General features: G+C 39.6%; 1 protein-coding gene and 1 long non-coding RNA gene across 8 annotated transcripts in view; one reads left to right on the top strand and one right to left on the bottom strand.

Annotated features, from left to right (window-relative positions):
• PPP1R12A (protein phosphatase 1 regulatory subunit 12A) overlaps positions 1–5,288 on the top strand; it is a 91,062-nt gene extending 85,774 nt beyond the window's left edge. For all 7 annotated transcript variants that reach the window (XM_083573308.1, XM_083573306.1, XM_083573309.1 and 4 more), the window contains one exon: positions 3,147–5,288. In XM_083573308.1, coding sequence (XP_083429434.1) covers positions 3,147–3,233 — 87 coding nt within the window. In that variant the 3' untranslated portion in view covers positions 3,234–5,288. The remainder of the gene's footprint in view (positions 1–3,146) is intronic.
• On the bottom strand, positions 675–20,884 carry LOC310743245. Its single transcript, XR_014538894.1, has 3 exons — positions 20,749–20,884; positions 1,531–1,802; positions 675–1,439 (listed from the first exon to the last, which is right to left on the bottom strand). It is a non-coding gene; the product is annotated as an uncharacterized lncRNA (long non-coding RNA).
• Positions 20,885–21,420: the final 536 nt, after the last annotated feature.

Raw genomic sequence — 21,420 nt, 5'->3', positions numbered from 1 at the left:
CAGCAGAATTAATTTTTTATATGAGCCTAGATTTTCCTCCAAGTGATTAACATGTGCCATGCCAATACCATAGAGGAGGCATGAGCTTTTATAGCTGAAAGTTAAGTCTCATTACTGTGAAACTGAAAATTTACCTTTGCAATCAACAGTAGCTAAAAAGAAATAAAACACATGTAATTTCTACATGTCTGAATAGGCTTGCCTAAAGAAAAATACTTTAAGCAGGTATCAAAATGACTATTAATGCTTGAAATGCTACCAGCAGCCCCTCCGGGGTGAAGTCAAATCACAGCGCTTCCTGCATTGTTTTTGCTGCACCAAAGTGACTTCTCCAGGGCTCAAGCCTGAGCCCGGCCTTGACTGGGGAGGGCGGGGTATAAATAAATAAATAAATAAATAAATAAATAAATAAATAATAATAATGAATGTACCTTATTAGAGATACCTCATGCATTCTAGAATATGATCATATACATATCAAGACCCAATCCAAACAGATCACACGTGTATAATAATTTATTTTAAATGCAGTTTTGATTTTTCAAAGAATATGTTTATTAACTCTTGGCATTTGATGCTTTGCAAAAAAAAATTAATACAAAGCATTTTAATACAAAGTATTTTGATATTATGCATGGTGTAACCTTGCTTATTTGAGCAACTTGCAAGAACTCTTTTTCCTTTGTTTATTTATTTTGCCATTTATATCCTTCTTTCAATACAAAAAAATCTCAAACTTACGGCATTTACAAATAAGAAATGAAGCACAAAATCCAGAACCACCCTAAGAATAACAAAGGGCTTTAAAAAGCATCCTGAAAATCATTCAACAGCCAAATTGAAAATGTATTATTAAGTGTAAACAAGAACCCATTTAAAAGCAGGTTAAGGTGGAGCCAGTTCAATTTATTTGGGGAAATTGTTCCATAGTCAGGGTACCACAGCTGAAAACATCCCCTTTCTTGTTTATTTGCCAATAGAAATGCAATAAGGACTCAGAAAGGGAGTGCAGAATTCATGTGAGGCGACAGTTCCTGAGCTGGCCTTGCCCAGGCTTGGCTATTCAGGTTTTAGATGTCACAGTCATCACTGTCAATTTTGCCTGGAAGCCAATGACATTGAGAAAACTGACCTGATGTGGTCTGCCCTGCCAGGCCCAAACAAATCTCTGCCCTCAGCATCCTGAGCCAGTTGAAGCTTCTAATGGTAGCCTCACATAAAGTACATTGCAGTAAACCAACCTGGATGTAAGTCCTATTTAAGTCAGTGGGATTTGCTCCCGGATAAGTGAGGGTTAGGGTTGCAGCCTCTGGCATCAATGTCTTGGACCATGTTTGATTTCTTCAGGAAAACAATGCTGCTGGTGAACCTGAGTACCAGTATTGCCTGCCTATAGTACCTCCATCTTGTCTGGGTTTACATTCATCCTCTTCTACTTCCTAACTGTTATAGGCAAAAGGAAGAAGCCTCTAAGCCAACTTTTCTCAGGTGTTGTTGGGCTACAGCCCCTCATCGTCCCTGACCATTAGCCACACAGTGTCTTTGTAGTTTAACAACATCTCTTTTGTTCGAGATGGTGGGTCTGATTGTCAGGCTTCCAATTTCTGAGGTCACATGTCGAAAGTGCTTGGTTAAGCAAAGGCAATTTTCCACCTTTGGGTGTGTGTTTTTTTCTGGCCAGATGCTTGTTCGTGCCCTGGACTTAACAGTTGATCTTGTGGCATCACATCAGTGCCAGTCATTCTCATCCATCCGCTCCCCACATTGTGCCTTTTCTAGTTCTGTAAAAAATATTGGGGGAACTATGGTGCAAAAAAGAAGAAAACAGTATTTAAACTCTTGTATTCTTTCTCCATACTCAAAACCCTGGCTCTCTTTGTTCTTCACTCTTACAATTGTACCTACCTCATTAGGAATTGGACTTGATATTGAAGCTTTCCCTTACCTTCAAGAGTTTAGTAAGAGCAGAAGTAGTATTGTGCCATTCCAAGTGCTTCTTGTCCCATTTTAAATCCAACATACCAGTATTTTTCAAAGTAAATGGGTTCCACAGGAAGATGTTGAGCCTATTTTTTCTGGTTTCTAAGGGGAAATTTAAAAGACAAGTTTTTCAGCTCCCAAGTGGAGTGGCAGTAAAATGTTCTATAAGGATGACTTTTTTAAAACTTAGATGATAATTTATCTGCTGAGTAGATGCGTATTGAAACTTCATAAACTTATAGCAGGTGTGGTAAGAGCATTATCATACCACTTGGAACAAAGCAGTGACTATATAATGGGATTAGAAATAAAAGGCATGATGAGGTTTAGCAGATTGTCAGTTAAGTGAGCATTTAATACCTATTTATTTCAGTAACATTGCCAGGTTTGCACAAATGCCACATATAGGCATATCTTATAACTTACTTGTCTTATCTTATTTAAAAAAACAAAAACAAAACACACAATTTTGTGTCTATGCTGGATTTTGCAATAGTGGACATGTCAGTTTCTAAGATATGCTCAGAGCTCAAACCTGTCTGGAAGTGAAGTCCTGTGGTATAACTGTCACTTCTCTCGACACCCTCTCACCCTTACTCCCAAATGTTTGGAGACAAGGGTGTAGTTGTGAAGAATGCTCTCTACGCATTCTCTGAATCACTTTTCTTTGTTACAACTCTGAAACCTGAGGCAGGACATCCAAAATGGGTTCCAGTGCCCAGGTCTGGTGAATCTTGCTTCAGTTAATGTATACCCAGGGCTGTGTGAACTGTACCCCACAAAAAGCTAATTACAAATTAAGCAAATATATGCATGCTTATTTTACCTAGAGGAGCACCTATGAAAAACCCTTTTCTTCCATTACCCCATATGAGTGACTTGACTAAATATGGTTTGGTTTGTTTTATATTTCACTTCTCAGTGATTATAAAATAGTAAGTTGCTGCTGCAGATGGACCTTGAGTTCTAAACAGATAGCCACATATTCAATTCACCAGCCTGCTTAGCAATATTTTAATATCAATTGGTTTATAAATGGTATTAAATAAACAAACCATTTGGCGTTTGCAGGAAAGGAGGACTATTTGTCTTTGAAGAGACTTTGTATTTAGTATATTGTTATTTGTCAAGTGTTGCACACTTTACTCTCTGTTTTTCTCTGATAGATGCTACCAGACCTGAAGGCCGATAACCAGAGGCTAAAAGATGAAAATGGGGCCTTGATCAGAGTTATCAGCAAGCTTTCCAAATAAAATTGTTTACTCCAGCTGCAAATCATGGGATTGCACATAATTAGTATCTCCAGTGGACCATAGCATGGAAGTCACTGGAAGTCTGGGAAGATTTCTTGGAGACTGTCATTTTCAGATATTCTGCCAAATGCCCTCTTACCTGGGTGTGTGTGTTTTTTTAACCAAGATCATTGTTTCATGTGTTAAAGCAGCTGCTGAGAAGACATAATGACTGAGAAATCTTGTTTACAGCTACTGCATATAAGGAAAGTGTTCAAGGCCAGATAAGCCTCAGATATTTAACCAGTAAGCCTTAGTTGTACATAAACACATGCATCAAAAAAAGCTTTCTGCTACCACAGACAGTTACTTTTATTTTGTTGTGTCACGGTTCCTGGTTGTTTTTTTTCTATCCTGCAGTTTTTCTCTCTTACATCTTAAGTTTGGATTTGTGTGTGTTTCCTTCTAATTATTCATATACCAGATTTTTTTGTTGTACAGTATTTTCACAGCTTTACATTTACACACCCCTTTAAAAATGCAACATGTAGCTAACTAAGCCTGTATTGTCCAGCCAGCCACCCCAAAACAGAGAGGTTTTGTGGAACCTTTGCTTTCACTGTTGTGCAATATGCATTATTTCCTATAAAAGATGCTTTAAAAGTCAGTTGCAAGTAGATTGGTTATTTTAAAACTCCTGTCTTCTGCCTTTATTGGTCACTTTTTAAAAGAAAAGAAAAAGGTTTGTAGTGCAAGTTGTTAGATCCTGTAACCATCACATACATTTTAGCAGGTACTAAGTGATGCTGTATATATTAATGTATATTGTTTGGAGTTTTCAGACCACCACTTGACATGCTTGAATATATTTCCCTATTGCAATTGTGTGTTAAAACAAAATAGGCTGCTCCACAGTAGTGTTTAACAAAGTCCATTTGGTTTAAAATTAGAAATTCTACTTTGTATGGAGTCAGTCTTTACAAAAAATTGAAACTAAAAACAATATTTTATCCCCTTCCATTTTTTATTTGAGTGATCACCCATAATAAAACTTAAGTATAACTTCTTCACTACATTTCACATATCTGTGTTTGAGTGCTGTCTGAAACTGTTGTGCTAGCCAAAGTAATCTTTAAGTCATTTGAAAGCCCTAACCTATTCATTTACGTGCACTGCTAATGCCATGTGAAGAGGCATCTAAGTTGATACCACCACGTTCAGACCATTTTATACATTTCAGTGGCCTTTTAAAAAGTACTCCAGTGAAGATAGCTTTTGTTAGAAAACAAACAGCTTTTATATTTTCACTAAAACCTACTAAATATAACCATCTTCTGGCCTACAGACTATTGCCTAAAAACCACTGAACAGCTCAGCCATTAAAATAAATTGTATATTGTAAAGCTTGTAGTAGCTATTGTATTATTGATTATATTGTATACTATATTAAATGTGAATTTGTACCCCTTCATTTTAAAAGGTCATTGTGTTCTACTTCCTACTTCTTGGGGATGGGACTCACTTCATTTTGGGGTGGGCAAAAGAGAACAACTGTTGGGGCAAGGAGGACGTGAGTCCCCTTCATAGGGTTGGGTGATTTGGGGAGGGGGGAGGGAGGTTTTTTGAAGATGTAAGGTTTTGCTCTTACTACCAAGCTCAGGATTCTTGATTTTAAAGGTACAAGGATAGTTCTGGGATATCTTGTTACAGTAGGTCTGTATGAGTCATAAGTTTGAAGGTGGACATATTTCATGGTCTTAAGCTAATACAAACCAAGCAGAGAAAATATCCATCTGAATGGCTGCAACACGCTGCATAGTGTTGTTGAATTGTTAGGCATACTGTGGATTATATTTGGTCAAGTTTTGGATGCCTGTGAATGATTAAATGTGTATCTAATATTTTAGTGTTTTATATATAGGTTATTTATTCTTTAAAAACTGAATGGCTACTGTGTTACGTTGATTTTATTGGTAGTATTGAGCAGACCTTGCATCTGCATGAAACTACTTGCAAAACCCACTATTTTGCAAAAAAAATGTATTTTGACATATACAAATAAAATGAATAAAACTATTTTAAATGTGTGGATTTTACTGAGAAGACATTTTAAACGTGAATTTGGTATTTAAATTCTTTGTGGGCATTTTTTTATTGCTTCACTGGGATGCAAAGTACTTTTCAGAGATTGTAATCAAATTGTGTTTGCACAGCTGTAAATGCAACAGTAAAAATGCCATATTTATGCAATCTGTAACAAAATTGAAAAATGTTTATATATTTTACATAAACCTGTCTGCATGGAGAAACTACATGGAAACCAGTTTTTTTATGTGTTGTGCCATGGTAAGAATGAATGATCTTAGAATGTTGCTTAACTCACTAGAATATTTTGTAGCTGAACATACCAGAGGCTTGATATAAATTCCTTTAGCTACACTAGCAACTGCTCCTCTATCCCAGCACATGTTTTAATGTTAAGTTCAGATTTTCATTTAGTTCCCTGCTGGAAATAAGCTTGTGGTGTTTGGATACTGGACTATGAAAGAAGTGCTGAATCATCAGAGAAATGTCACTTGTTTGTTTGAGGACGCTAATTGCGGAACATGCAGTCAGTTTATCCCATGTTGGAGTGCATTTACTGTTCTGGAGTTCAAGCAGTAATGAACATAGCTGAGATGTTAACTACATGGTTTTGGCTGCACATTAAAATAATGGCAAGATTGAAACAGGACTTGAGGCAAAATGGGTTGAAGGAAGAATTGTGTTTCATAATCTGTCTTAACCTATGGGAAACCGAGAAATTGAATGTTGTCCCTGTCCTTGTTTTATGCACCTGCAACACTTCCTGAGGTAACGTCATTCTTCAATACCATATAAGATTCCTTTCTTCCTGTTTGTTTCCTCCTTATTTTCCTTGGCTTTTAAATGTTAGTTTTCCTATTTTCTTATATAATTTTAGAATAACTGAATATTTTATTTTTCCTGCTTGTACAACCTGGAGAAAAGAAGCCCCCCCCCTTCACAGCCCCCTTTGTGGGTGTCTGCTGTGTGTGTGTGTGTGTGTGTGTGCATGCAAACGTGTGCTCAAGTCACAAAGGACATGGAAAAGCAAGAAGGACAGAAGATAGATAGGTAGGTCTCCTTTCTCTGAGGGGAAAGGACCAGGAAGAGTTGAAAGAAATAAGATAAAAGACTAATATTATTTGTTGTTATCAATAAACAGAGAAAAAGAGAAAGGTAAGCGAGGGAAGCAGTTATCGGAATAAGTGAATTTAAAAGGACCAGGAAGCAGGGATGGATAAAACTGGTAAGGTTTTTTTGCTGGGAGTCAGAGCGGGGAAGTAAGGTACAAGTTGAATGTGAAAGGAGAAGAAGAAATTTCAGGAGATGGGTAAAAATACTTTGAGAGGCATTTAGAGTTTGAAATGGAAAACCCCTTTAAGCAAATTCTGCCTGTACTTCACTTGAAAGTTAAGGTGTGGAACTCCTTGCTGCAGGAAAAGGGCTATGACAAGTCAGCAATTTCGAAAAATGGATTTATCAGTAGTGAGCAATGTCAACCAGCTGATGCTGGTTTGTGACTGGCTGTGCCCCTGCACCACCATTTTGTGACCGCTGTGCCTCTAGTTTTCAGCCCTCTCAAGTGGGCCTTGCAGGGTACAACCCTTGGTGTACACCAAATGCAGTAGGGGTTACTTCTGAGTAGACTTCCCACTATTGGGAGTTCTAATCTGAGACAGCTATGGTGAATATTGAAACAGCGCAGTCTTGATTCTGGATTAGTTAATCCAGTATGCTTTTATTTATACTTATACCCACCATTAACATGCAACACCCACCCACCAACTCTGGAAGCAGTGTAAAGAGTTGTAAACTTCTCCTTACATAAGTACTGTGTGCTCCCATGTGTAATACGTGTCTGACATTCTCAAAGAAAACTTTTGGGGGGGGGGATGATAACTTTTTAGGGTTGCCATATGTCCTCTCTTTTTCCCAGGACACATCCTCTTTTTTTATAGGTATGTAAAATTAGAGTCATCAGAGTGATCCATAGTTAAAAGTAGAAATCGGCAAATGTGTCCTCTTTTTTGCTCTTCAAAATATGGCAACTCAGCTTGATAGCCACGGGACTGCTTATGTTGGCTGTACTGAGGGGATCTTATCAGAATGAATAAAGTGTCCTTGTCTTGTTTTGATGACTTCTAGGTTTGGAATTTGGGCATAAAAGTGTCTACTCTCCTGGAGCATATTTTAAACTACATCTGAATGTTTATTTGCCCTTTCACATTTAAAAAGGAAGTAACATTCTAATCTCTTAGACTGAAAAAGTGTTTGATACACCTCTTGTAGAACATGCTTCTGTGGGAATGGGAGATAACAAGTGACCAGCCCAGTAACCAATTCCTATGCGGATTTACTTTGGAGTGAATTGCATTCAGTTTGCTCTTGTCTGTGGTCCCATTGTCAATATCCTGCTGCTGCTTCACCCTTGTGTCACCCACTTCAAAGAATTGTAGAATTATAGAGTCGGAAGGGACCCATTCGTTTACTTTCCCCAATCCACAATTTATTCCAGTTGCAGAATGTGGGTAATGGAGCAAAAACTGACATTTTCAGAATAAAACAGAGCATATAATCTAGTTTCACTGTGTATGTTAAGAGGACTGAAAATCTCATGGTGGGGAATCTTACCTGCATTTTCCAAAGAAATTTAACCAGCTGGATTGCACCTGTGCATTATGCACAGCAATGCATTCCAGAGCAGAGTAACTGCTCATTTTCTAAGCAAATTGAACCATAATTCCCCACACAGGGAAGAGATGTTAGTGTTTATTATTATTATTATTATTATTATTATTATTATTATTATTATTCCAACTAAAGTGATTACCGTATTCCAGTGGAGCGGAAGTGGACAAGAAGTCTCACACACACTGCTGTGTGATGTGGGAATGTTATGCTGGGCAGTATGCCTGCTGATAAATGAGATGCTCAGAACATAAGGTCATAAACTTTTCTGTGGAGGGAAGCTCTTGCCTTATGTAGAGAAAAACAGTTAATAGGCATGAATGTTCCATGATTTAAAACCAGTCTAGCAACCCTTGAGTGATATCAAATAAACAAATAGTGCTTCTAAAAGCACCACACTAGAGCTCCAGAAAGAAGGAAAGACCATTCTTATTATCACGTTCTTAAGTGAAACTTTACATTTTGCCGTTTTTAAAATTATTAACTGTAAGAAAAACTTGGTCTTTAAATAACTAACTTTTCTCTTAAATACCATTGCTTATTGTACAGTAGTGAGCAAAAGTCATTTTGCGACTTTTTTTCCTTTAACCTTTCCTGTGAAGAGGGGTGCATATGTGTAGGTTATCAGTCTTGAGAAGCTGAGGGGGAAATAGAGCATTAGGGTAATACCATAAGCAACATTTATGAATGTATAGTGTCAGGCACACAATTTTAAAGGAATCCAAGTTTTGTCAATGAATGGGAGGGGGGGAGGGCTGCTGCTACAATCACTGAACCAGCTGATCCCAATTATGACATCCCTGCATTTTAAGCTAGTGCTGATCAGATAAAAAAAATGTATATCACTCTTACTACCTTTGTGTGGTCACCTGTTGGATGGGTTGAAAGTTAGAACAGTTTGGCTTTGCAGCCCTCGTAAATTGGTGCTCATCTCCCCAAAAGACTTGGGGGTTATAATAGTTAACTTAAGAACTACTATCCATTGTATATTATATTGCTGCATAAAATGCTCATCAACAAGGCTAATGTGAAGTTCATTTTGCCTTGGGAGGACAAGCTCATTTGTACTTAAAATGTGATGCATGGAAATACGTTGAAACCAGAACCCAAATTTTATTGCATGATTTATTTATTTTTAATCCACAGTGCCTTTGCTTTTTATGGTTTTCAAAGGCAGCTATGCTGGTCCATAAGCAGGAGGGAATTCAACAGTCCATTTTGGTGTTAAGACCATCTAATATAAATAGTATATATCCAATCAAATGTGGTGTCTTGAAATCAGATATGTTGCATTTAGTAACCCGGATGCTGCAGCAAATTGTCCCACTTCTTTTAAATCTTCAGTTGTACTCTTAGTATATTAATAGTGAAGAGGGACCAGTTAACAGCACAAGGAATCTCCAAACCATTAACCAGGAGGCCATTTAAACTCCCCCGGCACTACAACTGGTGACACTCTGGGAAGTGAGTGGTGAAGAAATACTTCTCACTTATGCCATAGTCTGATGGTGATGACAAATGATGGTCTTTCTATTGGATTACAGCCACTATGGACTGAGTAGCCACATGGCATAGAATTTTAATTCCATCTTCTTCCAAAAAATGTGAAACTTACACGGAAATTGAATTTTAATAAATGGTCCTAGTTGGGCAAAACCAGTATGTGATTAATGTTTTATTGGATTAGTCTTGGTTTTAGGCTTAAACTGGAGCTTGTAGTTTTGCATACCTGACTTTAAAATGTGTAGAATCGTAGACCAAATGATCCAGCCCCCTGCAGTGTAGGAATATGCAGCTTTCCCATACAGCGATCAAACTTGCAACCCTGACATTATCAGCACTATGCTCTAACCAACTGAGCTACAGAGAACACACAACTTTCTAAAATATATTGTAGATGTGATGTCCTGCCTAGTCACATGGTATGGAGTACCTTTTGTGTTCCAGCTTGCCAGTTACATTTTTAAAAAAAAACTTTTCTAAGTCAGCACTGCTGTGGTCACTGCAGGAATGTTGTGTGGTTTTGAAAACGAGCTGTTTTCTATTAAATCTCTCTGGATTAATATGTTATGTATGCTGTGAAGGAGTCTGAGAAACCTGACATTATGTTTGTCTTCTGGTATACATCCTGCTCCTGTCTGTTTTTAACAGAGGATGAAATCTTAACTGCTGCTGGTAGGGTTTGGTTTGTTTGTTAAGTGAAAGTGCTTATTTGGCTTCAAATTGTAGCAGGGCTGAAATCGTCATGTTACAGCAAGGCATTCTCGCTAGGACACGTATTAATTCCTGTAAGATTTGGGAAGTAATTTTAAATTCAGACAGCAGGTGGTACCCATGAGCCTTTCCAAGTCATAGTTTCACAGCAAGGGCCTTTTCTAAGCAAAACCTTACACTGTGTTTGCATATCTAATAACAAAATAGTTTATCTCAATAACAGCTTTTAATTAATATAGCTCTCCAGGTTGAATGTATTGAAATTAATGGATCATTAACAGGTTACTGAGCTTTCAAAGTAGTTGCAATGAAATATAATATACCCTCTAGCAAACATAAGATGCAGAATCAATATAGTGCCACTATCCCACTCCTTGATGATCCTCTTCTGAAAATATTTTTATAAAGTCTCACTGGAAAGTTACTTGATATATGCTGCAATATTTCAGTCTAAGTTTATATGCCTGCTGTCATACATATGATGAAGCAGGCTTAGAAATGTCATAACATTTTTTGCCGTTAAAAGAATAATACTGTTGTTTCATATCCTTATGTTCACATATCTCTGACCCCCATTTCAACTACCAGGGTTTATTTCAGCACAATCCTGCATCAACACTAAGCTGTTTTGGAGACTGCACTACACAGGGAGTACAGAGGCATGGACTTGCTTCATAAACGATAGATAACATTAGCAGCAGTTACTCTCTTCATCATTGCAGAGACCTGTAATATCAGAATATTGGGTCTCTCAAGACGTTCCTTTACCAAAAAGACCGCTGGTTGTTTTCTGTTTTTTAATGTGCCATGTTGCTTTTGAGATTTCCCATAATGGACCATGGGTTGGGCTAGCTGATGAGAACAGCAAGCAGAGAGAGAGAGGTGTGCAAAGGTAGGAGAAAAATAGTAGTGCCTTGAGATATTTGGACAGTAAGCAGTCTATAAATGCAAATAGTAGTAAAAAAAAAAGAATAAGCTTTGTAGCAGTTCAGTCTACCTTGGGTAACCTGACCTATGTATTAAACTTTTCTCAAGCTCTAAATTGTTGTCAGGTTGTTGTGCAGCATATTGATTTTTATGCTTTTTACTGGTGTTTGAAACAGGTTGCCTACTGGCTGAGCTGTTCATGTGTTGTGTTGTTTTCTCCATCTGATAAAGCTAGCCACCTCAGAGGAGCCCCTGAAGGAAAAGAGATGTACCTACTTACCCCTATGCAATGCAGCTAGTACGATCCAGCTTTCTAGAGTAGATGGTTATAATGGACAGTTCTGGTTACAATGGCAATGTTGTGGTTTCACTTCCATGCTGAGTCATTGAAAGAATTTTGAGTGCTTATGCCAGCCATTGGGTGTAACCAGGATACTTCCCTTCTATCAGAGTGGTGGTCATATTCCTTCCATTGTTTTAATGTAAAGAAGTAGTACACCAGTCACTGTAACTGAGTATCTTCACTTACTATCTTTTCTCTTTCCTTCTTTCTTTGGACAACATTGCTCACATTCCAGGTTCCCTAATGGAGCCACTACTTCATTGTACGCTCCATTACTAAAACCGATGTCCTTTTAATTTCAAAGGCTCCAAACTATATAAAAATGAAGGGGGCTGTCTTTAGTTTTATTTCATCCAGTGCTTTTTTTCTTTTAAAAAAATGTTTAGGGGTACGGTACTCTCATTTTCCTACTCATATTGAAATACTGCCCCTCAATGAGGCCAAAATTAGATTCACAAAATGTTTAGGGGTATGTGTACCCCTGCGTCCCCCCAGAAAAAAGCACTGATTTCATCTAAAGGCGTTTGTAGGAGCGAAGAAGACTTTGCCACTGCTTAAAAGATGTAGATGCTTCTGCCAAAGTGGGAAAAGAGGAGGTTGCCTACAAAGTTGGTCCATCGAGGTCAGTATTGTTTACACCAAGTAATAATGACTCTCCAAGGCTTCAGATGGGTCTTTCCCAACCCTGAAGATGCCAGGAATTGAACCTGGGACTTCTGCATGCAAAGCAGAGGTCATCCTTTGAAGAAACATTCCCAAACTTAATTGGAAAAAAATCCTTGGCAAAGCAATAATTAGCCAAGTCATAAAGCAGATTCCAAGACTGTATTAAAGAATGGCGCTGCAATTTTGGAGTAGCTATTCAGCTCTAAAAGAAGTGTGTGTGTGCTGCAGTATAGCTTGCTTCTATAATGGAATTACCTGGCCACACCAAGGCACAGTTTTGAGGAGGGGAAACACAGGTAGAGGTATACTAGGTGGGACTGCAGCCATGCAATCATTTTAATGTTTCCCATGCAGTATTTTTAATCTATAAGCTCCAGCTACACAAGTATTGCACCTCCCACTTTGCTACAAATTATTAGTTCATTGTGTGGGCTAGAGTCAACAAAACCTAGTTCCCTGTCTGATTAGAATTGCTATGAGGGCCTTTTCAAAAATAAAAAATCTGAAAGAAAAGACTATGCAGCAAGTAATCACCTTCCAAGCTGGAGAATCTTTCTATGAGACTGATGCATGGAATATAATAGGATATTTCTGAAGCTTTTTGCACAGACCATCAAGTTGCTAAAATTATGTTTTTAGAAGTTTAACCAAAACTGGTTTCATTTTTTAGCCAGTTCTTGCTTAGGGGTTCTAGGTGGTATTCTAGTGAGCATTACAATGTCTGAATGATAGTTGATTAAGCTTTAACTGATAGCCAAGATCAAATGAACTGTTAGGAGCATAATACAAAACAGGGTCTCAGCAATCTTCTTCCAAGATCAAGATGAATACAGAACAGTGAAGTATGAAAACATTCAGAGCGGTTAATTGGGAGAGATGGGGGTGGGAAGAGAAGGAAGGCTGGGTTTCTAGTAGTAACTAGTAAAAACATGATTCAGATTGAAACAGACAATAAGACAGTAACTGCTAGATTGGATATTAATATCTTGGGTATGTTCCCCCTTGAAGCTGTAAGGTGGCAACAGCTGGAATGCTGTGTTTAAGATTGAGCCAATTAAACAAGTTAGAACACAGATAAATAATGTCTCGCATGCCTGGTAGAGATGAAAATGAATTCCTCTTCAAGGCACTGTCTCTTAACAAGAACATTAAATTATACAGCTGTTCAATTCCGATGGAATTGTTGGAATAGAATTGGGCATTCAGCAATACGGACAAGCAACCTAATAAAAGGAAATTAAAGTTCTTGTCTTCCATAACTCAAAACAAAATTATTATTTGTGCCAGATTAGAGATATGTATCTCTGAGGAAGAGAGAAATGATCCCTTATATAAGGGACCCATGGATAAGTAGCAATTCCCTCATTCCAAGAATAACCCCCCTAAAGAATATGTGCAAGTATCTAGATCAGGAGTGGTCAACCTTTTTATACCTACCGCCCACCAATGCATCTTTCTTGACGGTAAAATTTCCTTACAGCCCACCAGTGCTCTATAGAAGGATTCAGCTTGTGCCATAGAACCCCCTACCGCCCACCTAGGATCCTGAAACGCCCACTAGTGGGCGGTAGGGACCAGGTTGACAACCCCTGATCTAGATCGTCTGGTAGATAATGCTGGGGAGGGGTCAGAAGTGAATGTTAGCACCAATGACAAGCAAAAATGTAGTCGAGAGGTCCTGGAAACAAAATTTAGATTGCTAGATAGAATGTTGAAAGCCCCCCAGAATCATCATCTTTTTTTTAATGGTAAATAAGGCATTGGGAGTGCACAGGCACAGGATAGCAACTCAGAGAGATCAAAGCATGGCTGGCTAAAGACACTCAAAGAGAGACACAGTGCATAAACGTCTATATGCTAATGTTAGAAGCCTATGAGCCAAGGGGGAGAAACTGGCGTGCTTTGTCTTGGAGGAGAGAATTGATATAGTGACCGTAACAGAAATCTAGTGGAATGGAGAGGACCAGTGGATATAAACTCTATAGGAAAGAAAGGGAAACACAGTAAACCCGCAACTTAGGCTGCTTTTACTTACATGATTTCAGCTTGGCGTGGGTGGGTGGGATGAATAAATAAACGGAGAGTGGAAAGAAACCCACCCAATGGCTTTTCCTCGTTTACCAGGCATTGAGCAGGTAACGTAAGGGCTCTGGAAGCACCCCCCCAGTCCTTGTGCCACCTTCCCAAAGCATGGTGGCACTTTCCTTACCAGCCTCTAGGAAGCAAGAGGGCTCTGGAAGCATCCCAGAGGCCTGTAAGGAAGGCACCACCTCACTGACCAGGGTCACAGGGGAGCACCTCCCCATGACTTTTCCAGACCCCTGATAAGCAGCTCTCCACTTTGGGGGTCTTTGCCTTTGCATGATCTGCCTTTATGATTGTCTCTAGGCACTTCAGTCGTCTGCAAGGGATTCCCCACATGGTGGGGAGATGTTGCCAGCCTTCATGTCATGTTTGCAGACATCTTTGTAATGCGGATTTGGTCTGCCAATGGGCCTGGTGCCTGACACCAGCTCCCAGCAGAGCATGTCCTCCTTGAGGATCCTGCCACCTTCCATTCTGTGGACATGACCAAGCCAGCGTAGACGTCACTGAGACAGGAATGCAAACATGCTGGGAATGTGGGCTTGTGAGAGCACATCTTTGTTTGAGAGACTGCCTGCCATATGTTGCCCACAATCTTCCTGATGCAGCACATGTGCAAGGCGTTGAGACATACAGCTCAGGGTATATACTCAAGTCCCAACAAACCTCTGTCTCAAAACAAGATCTTTACTTGCTTAAATAGTACAGAGCAATTTTAAACAGTGGGCTTATCAGCACGCTTGCTTTCTCATAGGGATGTGTGAATATGTCAATTTCAGTTTCTCTGGTTTAGACATTTTCCCCACCCTTAAGTTCAGTTTTCCACATTTGCACATCAGTTTGCAAAATTATGTAAAAATGTCTTCACGAAGTATCTTCAGCATTTTAGTGCAAATGTCTCCTTGTATTTTTGCACAGCATTTCCCCCTAACAATAATGCATTTTGTATGCTATTTTCACCAATATATTTACACATACTACCCTAGTATATGCATTCTTGAACACATTATTTGGCTGTAGAACCGCATTGCAAAATTCACAAGTAATGGTTTTTGTATGCTAATTTGCAAGTTATCCTATATTTCCTTTTCCAAAAGTGGCCTATGCTGAGATTATGGTAATCTTAGCAGCACAATGCAAACTTTGCTGTCCTTCTGCCAGCAGGTGATGATTTTCCTGTTCCAACAGGCTTTTGGGAACTGTCTGTTTCTACGGAAAGGGCTGATGTTGTGATGTTTTTATTATAATGATCTGTATGTTTATACACAGAGAGAGAAACATTGTTTTAATTGTCTTACATTCAATTAGCTTTTGATTATGGGTCGTTTCCCCCCCCCCCCATTTTTTTAATTGTTCCCATTTTATCTGTAAGCAGTCTTTAGTCCCAATCAGGGAAAAAGGTGAGATATAAAGAAAAAGAAATACAACAACAACAACAGTTGCTTTGAATACTTTAATTTGTTTCTGCAGGCAAGGGGAGGGACATAGTGTTATGAATAGCAATATCCTGATCACTCTACATCCTATTTTGCTACATGCACTTACACTATGTTTGTGATATTTCAGCAAGATTGCATGACCCTTTAAAGCTATTTGCCCACAATTGCTTATTTAGAACTAAGTCCACTTTGTTCAGTGTGGCTTCCTTGCAGGTAAGCATGCAAATAGTTGCAGCCACAGTCTCTTTCTAAACTGTAGAAAGACAAATTACTTTCCCAAGAGGAGTTATAAATTAGGGGCTTTCCATGCTGCTAGGTCAGCACTGAAGCACACATATGGGAAGCAGAATCTGAACTAATGAGGTAGAACATTGCAGAGCTTGTGCAGTGTGCCCTGTATGAACAGTGCCACCTGCACTAAACCTACAAATCCTACAGTCTGCTGTACTGAATAATATAAACTGGTGTATCTCAACTTAGATGCAGCAACCCTTCAAGCTTGGAAAGAGGCACTCTCCATATTCCATATATATTTATTATGCCCTAACTATATTGTGAAACATTACTTCCAAACATAGGCCTTCGGGACTACAAAAGCAGATTTAAGACATGTTTTTTTTCTTCTTCCTGCACAAAGAATCCCTCTTTATAGTTAACCTGTCATCTGTGAAGTGCCCATACGTAATGGCAACACAAGTGTTCCTAGCATTTTTTAAAACAAAACAAAACCCAAAAAACCCCCTACTTCTGCTTAAATGTTTAGAGAGAAAAATAACTAAGAAGGGCTGATGGAAAAAATCCAGTGCTATTATGTTCCAAGATGTGGGTGAAGAAAATATGCAAAATGATACTTAAATTTATTTAGGACTTTATCCCCGAAAGCTCTCAGTAAGTGCTACCGCTATTAAGATGCAAACATCTCATGTCAGCATTTTTGCACTGGGCACTTAAACCAACCTCACCACAGCATAACTTGAGTTAATCAATAACAGACTATAGGGGTCACTGAGCATTTTTGGAATTTAAAAAATAACTTTTCAAGGGTTGGGAAATACTTACTTACAACAACATATGGAGCTATTAGTTCAAAAGCAGTAGAAGATCACTGTTCCTGTTTACTGATAAGAAAGTGAGTGTGCACAGGATTGCCCTCTTAAACACATCTTACTTTTTGAAATATTTTTCTGTGACTATTGCTTTCTTTTAGTTCAAGAGAGAGGAAAGAACCACTAGATTTTAGATTGAGATATGTGGTTTTAGATTAAGATATGTGATTTTTAAAATGTCATAAAAAATCAGTTACATAGCCTTAAAAATGTTTTAGGCTGCAATCCTATAACACTTTACCTCGGAGTAAGTTCCACTGAAGACAATGAGACTTATTTCTGAGTAGACATGCATAGGATTGTACTGTTAAAGTGAAATCTGACCTACATTAAAAAACCTATACTTAACCATCTTAAAACTGAATAAATGAACCTCTTTCAAATGCTTGAGTTAAAGGCTGGCATGGCTCTATCTATGAGAAAATATTGACAGAGGTAAAGCACTTAAAATTACACATTGACCTATCATAGGTGATACTGTAGTAAACTCTGAATATTTATTACTAATCAGCCAAACAGTCCAGTCATATGAGCACATGTTTTAGTCTTACTAAACTCACTTTGACTGGGTTATGCCCTAACTTTTCAACCTGTTATCAAACAATTTTTTGCCCCGATGTCTATTTTTAGAAAGTTCTGGACATTTAATTATTACAAAGAGCCAAACAAAAATTGCCCTGTTTCACAATTGTCTGTTTGTCTTGCTTCCAAGCATGTAGTTCTATAGCGTAAAAAGTATGTGGATTATATGTCCAAAGTTTTTGGATTATACTTAGGTTGTATAAAAACTCTATTCAGTGGCAAGCAAATTACCTGCTACAGCAACCAATTAGCATACATGATTTGCTTAGGAAATGTAAGATTTATACAATAGATTTCCCCTCTTACAAATTTAAATCAGTCCACCCTAATCTCAGCAGTGGAACTATGTAACTAGCCAGTCCATAATTTTATTTATTTATTTATTTATTTATTTATTTATTTATTTATTTATTTAGAAAATTTATTGGCCACTTGATCACAACAAAATTATTCAAGTGGTGTACAAATAAAATTACAAATTAAGCATAACTAAAACCCACCAACCATTTCAAATCAAATATACATAAAACCATCATTAAAAAACCAAATGTAAAATTAATAAAACTTTAAAAACAGATACAACTAACATAATGTCTGGATAGGCTTGCTGAAACAAAACACTTTCAGCAAATTTCTAAATAGTATAGTGAGGGTCTGTGTAGTGTCAGTAAGCAGGGTGTCCCAGTGCACAGGTGGTGCCACATTAAAGGGTCACATTGAAAGCACATATGATTGTTCCAATACTATTACTATTTTAAACACAACTCACTAAAAGAAACCTTCTGAAAAATAATGCTCACTTTACAGCCAGGAAAACCTACTAATCATGAATCTGTGTTGAATAATGACACTAGTGTAAGGAGGGGGCCTATGTAAATAAAAGCTCTAGGGAGCCTGAGAAAACCCCATGAGGGGGAGTCACATTCTTTCTTTTCAGCTAGCCTGATGGTAAATTTTCACATTAATAACTTTAGATTATCCTAACATGATACCCTATGGTTATGTTACAGTACATTTGTCCCTTCTATTAAAATGACGCAAGGCTCCTTCATCACCTGGATTGCTACTTCATGTAGCGGCTACAATGAGGCAGCTGTCTGATCTAGAATTAATTTCAACAGGGAGCGCTGATGCACACACGCAAAGGAATGTGCACACAGGTAAATTCCTTCAGCTGAAATGTATAAGAAACCTGAATCTCTCTGTGGCATCGGAGCTCTTGCACCTGGAACAGGCCACTATCAATGACTACATTTTTTAATGAATGCATCATGCTAATTATGCTACTTGCCCATAAATGAGAATTGTCACTTAGCTCTGTCAGCTTATTTTACATTAACAATTGTATTGTTGATTAATCATCTGCCTATTAACCAACAAACTGCTTTAATCTCTTCAAGTTTCCACACAATTCCTTAACATAAACATATGTTTGCAATAGTGGAGGAAGTATAGGAGAGCACACAAGTTATTCAGCAAAAGCTACTGTTCACTAAGTATGCTCATAACTCACAAGCTCAAACCAATTAATATTTCCTCACTCATGAATCTACTACAACTTTTCTTTCTGATATTCAGATGCTGCTTCTCGGTGCAGAGGAAGTCAGTTCTGCAGAGTCCATTACAGTGATACCTTGGGTTAAGTACTTAATACGTTCTGGAGGTCTGTTCTTACCCTGAAACTGTTCATAACTTGAAGTACCACTTTAGCTAATGGGGCCTCCTGCTGCCACCACGCCGCTGGAGCATGATTTCTGTTCTCATCCTGAAACAAAGTTCTTAACCCGAGGTAATATTTCTGGGTTAGCGGAGTCTGTAACCTAAAGCGTATGCAACCCGAATACCACTGTACTTTTATATCCCATCCATGGGCATAGTCAAGGGGGGGCACCTGCCCCCCCCAGATCAAGTAAAACAATAGAAATACTTAACTAGCAGACCAATCACCTCAGTTCTGCCCCCCCAAGTCCTGGTTACACCCATGATCTCATATTTCCTCCAATGAGCTCAAGATGGGGCACAAGGTTCTCCTTGCCCCTTTCATTCTCGCAACCCCTGTGCAGTAGGTTAGGCTGAGAGATGCAACTGGTCCCAAATCACCCAACAAGCTCTGTGGCTGAGTAAGGATTTAAACCTGGATTTCCCAGTCCTAGTTCAGAACAGTAATTGCCACACCACAAAATTCTACCACCTGGCTCTACTCAACCTATCTCTATTATCAATTAAGATGTACAAGTGGGGCATGCTGTGTCGAGTCTGCCTGTTAAGTCATGCTCTCATCCAGGATATACAGTTCTATTCCCTTCCTTCCAAAAGTCAGCCAGCGTTTTGTGGCTGTTCATTATTCACTGGGTTCTTTCCCCATGCCACACCCAGAGTCGTTGTTCCTGAAACTTTTTTGTGCTTCTGCAAAAGTACAAAAATTCTCCTAAACCTGTTACCTCCCTTTTGTGCATGGCTGGCAGCATTTTGGCTACATAAGGCGCCACAGTGAAATCATTGTTATTAGTGCACATAAAGGATATGCAAAACTCTGACATCCCACCCCTAATATAAGTACTTGTGTCAAATACTGATTGGGAGTCAGGTACCACAGAGTTGGAAGGGACCGTGAGGGTCACCTAGTCCAAATCCCTGCAATGCAGCAATATTTTTCCCAATGTAGGGCTCAAACCCATGACCCTGAGATTAAGAGTCTCATGCTCCACTGAGCTATCCCAACTGTGACTGATTGGAAGTCAGGCAGCATTTAACTTGTGTGTCTAATACAGCCGTAGTCCCAGCAAACTTCTGCCAATTTTAATGCATTATCTGTTTCATATGTATTAAAAGGCCAGGCTTTTTGAGTGTGTCATCTGTCACACTGCTGCTGATTAGCTTAATAAAAGTTAGAATTGGAGCAGTAGGATGAGGCAGACCCTGCCAGTTCCTTAGAAGACACATTGCACCTGCATAACATATTATTTCAACCTTGCAGCCACAGTGGTGCATCAACCGCTCTGCTGGCGAGAGCCATGTTTTTGCAAGCCTAATGTATATTCCCACTGGAATGGCCTTTTTGTCTGTGCTTACTTCGGGTAAAAGGAATTAGGATCTCCTACAGGGGATCAGGTATTGGCGAGCTTCCTGTCACCTGGCCGAGGGAGGCAACGCCGGCGCGGCGAGCAGGAGCTGGTGGCGCGATCAGGTTACAGCGGGAGAACTCGGATGAGCTCCTTCACACAGGCACCAAGGGCGAGGGAGGATCCTCCACGCCCCTTCACCCATTGTCAGGGCCACCTCGGCAGTTTCCGCTCGCGCTTCGGCTCCTTTCGGCCGGCCACCCTCCGCCCTGTGGGAGAAAGTCAGGGAGCTTCGGCAGCGCCGCCGCCGAGCCTTCCGGGACTCGCTCGAGAGTTCAGCGCACCAACCGCACCACTCACCTGGGAGAAGCGGCGATCTCCGGCTCCGCCGCCAGCTCCTTCCTGGAAAGAAGCATCAACCACCTGACTGAACTCCTCGCGGGTCAGTATAGAAACTCTGCTCGGAGTTGAAGCCAAAGCAGGCGGACGAGCCGTGCAGACTGAGCGGTGGGGTCGGGGGAGAAAAGAGATAAGGAGAACTTGCTGCTCATTAAAAGGCAAGAGGCTTGCGCGCGCCGGGGAGGTGGGGGAAGGAAACTAGATATATATTTTGCCTGGGTGGTTGTTTTTTTTGTAGTTTTGCAATCGGGATGGGAAAGCAGTAGATCTGCTAACTCCGGCAACTCTGCACCCAGTAAATAAGGTGTGAGTGAGAGAGTGATATCTGAAAATATCGACAATCTTATGGGGCAGGCGGGGGGGGGTGTTAACCGTAGGAATCCCTGGATGCATCTGTCCAGGAAGCTGGATGGAACGTTAGAAGCTGATAAGATTCCCGAGTGGCGGATAAGCGGGGGGGGGGGGGGGAGAGAGAAAGAGAGAGAATAGCAGAAAGTAAACTCCCGGCGGGGTGGGAGTGGCGGCTGGGTGTTTGACGGGAGGGGCACTCACTAAAAAGGAGGGGAGGGGGGTCTACAGAGTGCAGCCGAGGATGCCGCCTCACTCGCTCCCGCTTTTGTCTCCCGCAGGCTG

The sequence above is a fragment of the Podarcis filfolensis genome (assembly GCF_964270895.1).
Source record: "Podarcis filfolensis genome assembly, chromosome: 10".
Lineage (NCBI taxonomy): Eukaryota > Metazoa > Chordata > Lepidosauria > Squamata > Lacertidae > Podarcis > Podarcis filfolensis.
Note: the sequence above shows the minus strand (reverse complement) of the source record. Positions and strands in the feature narration are given on the sequence as shown.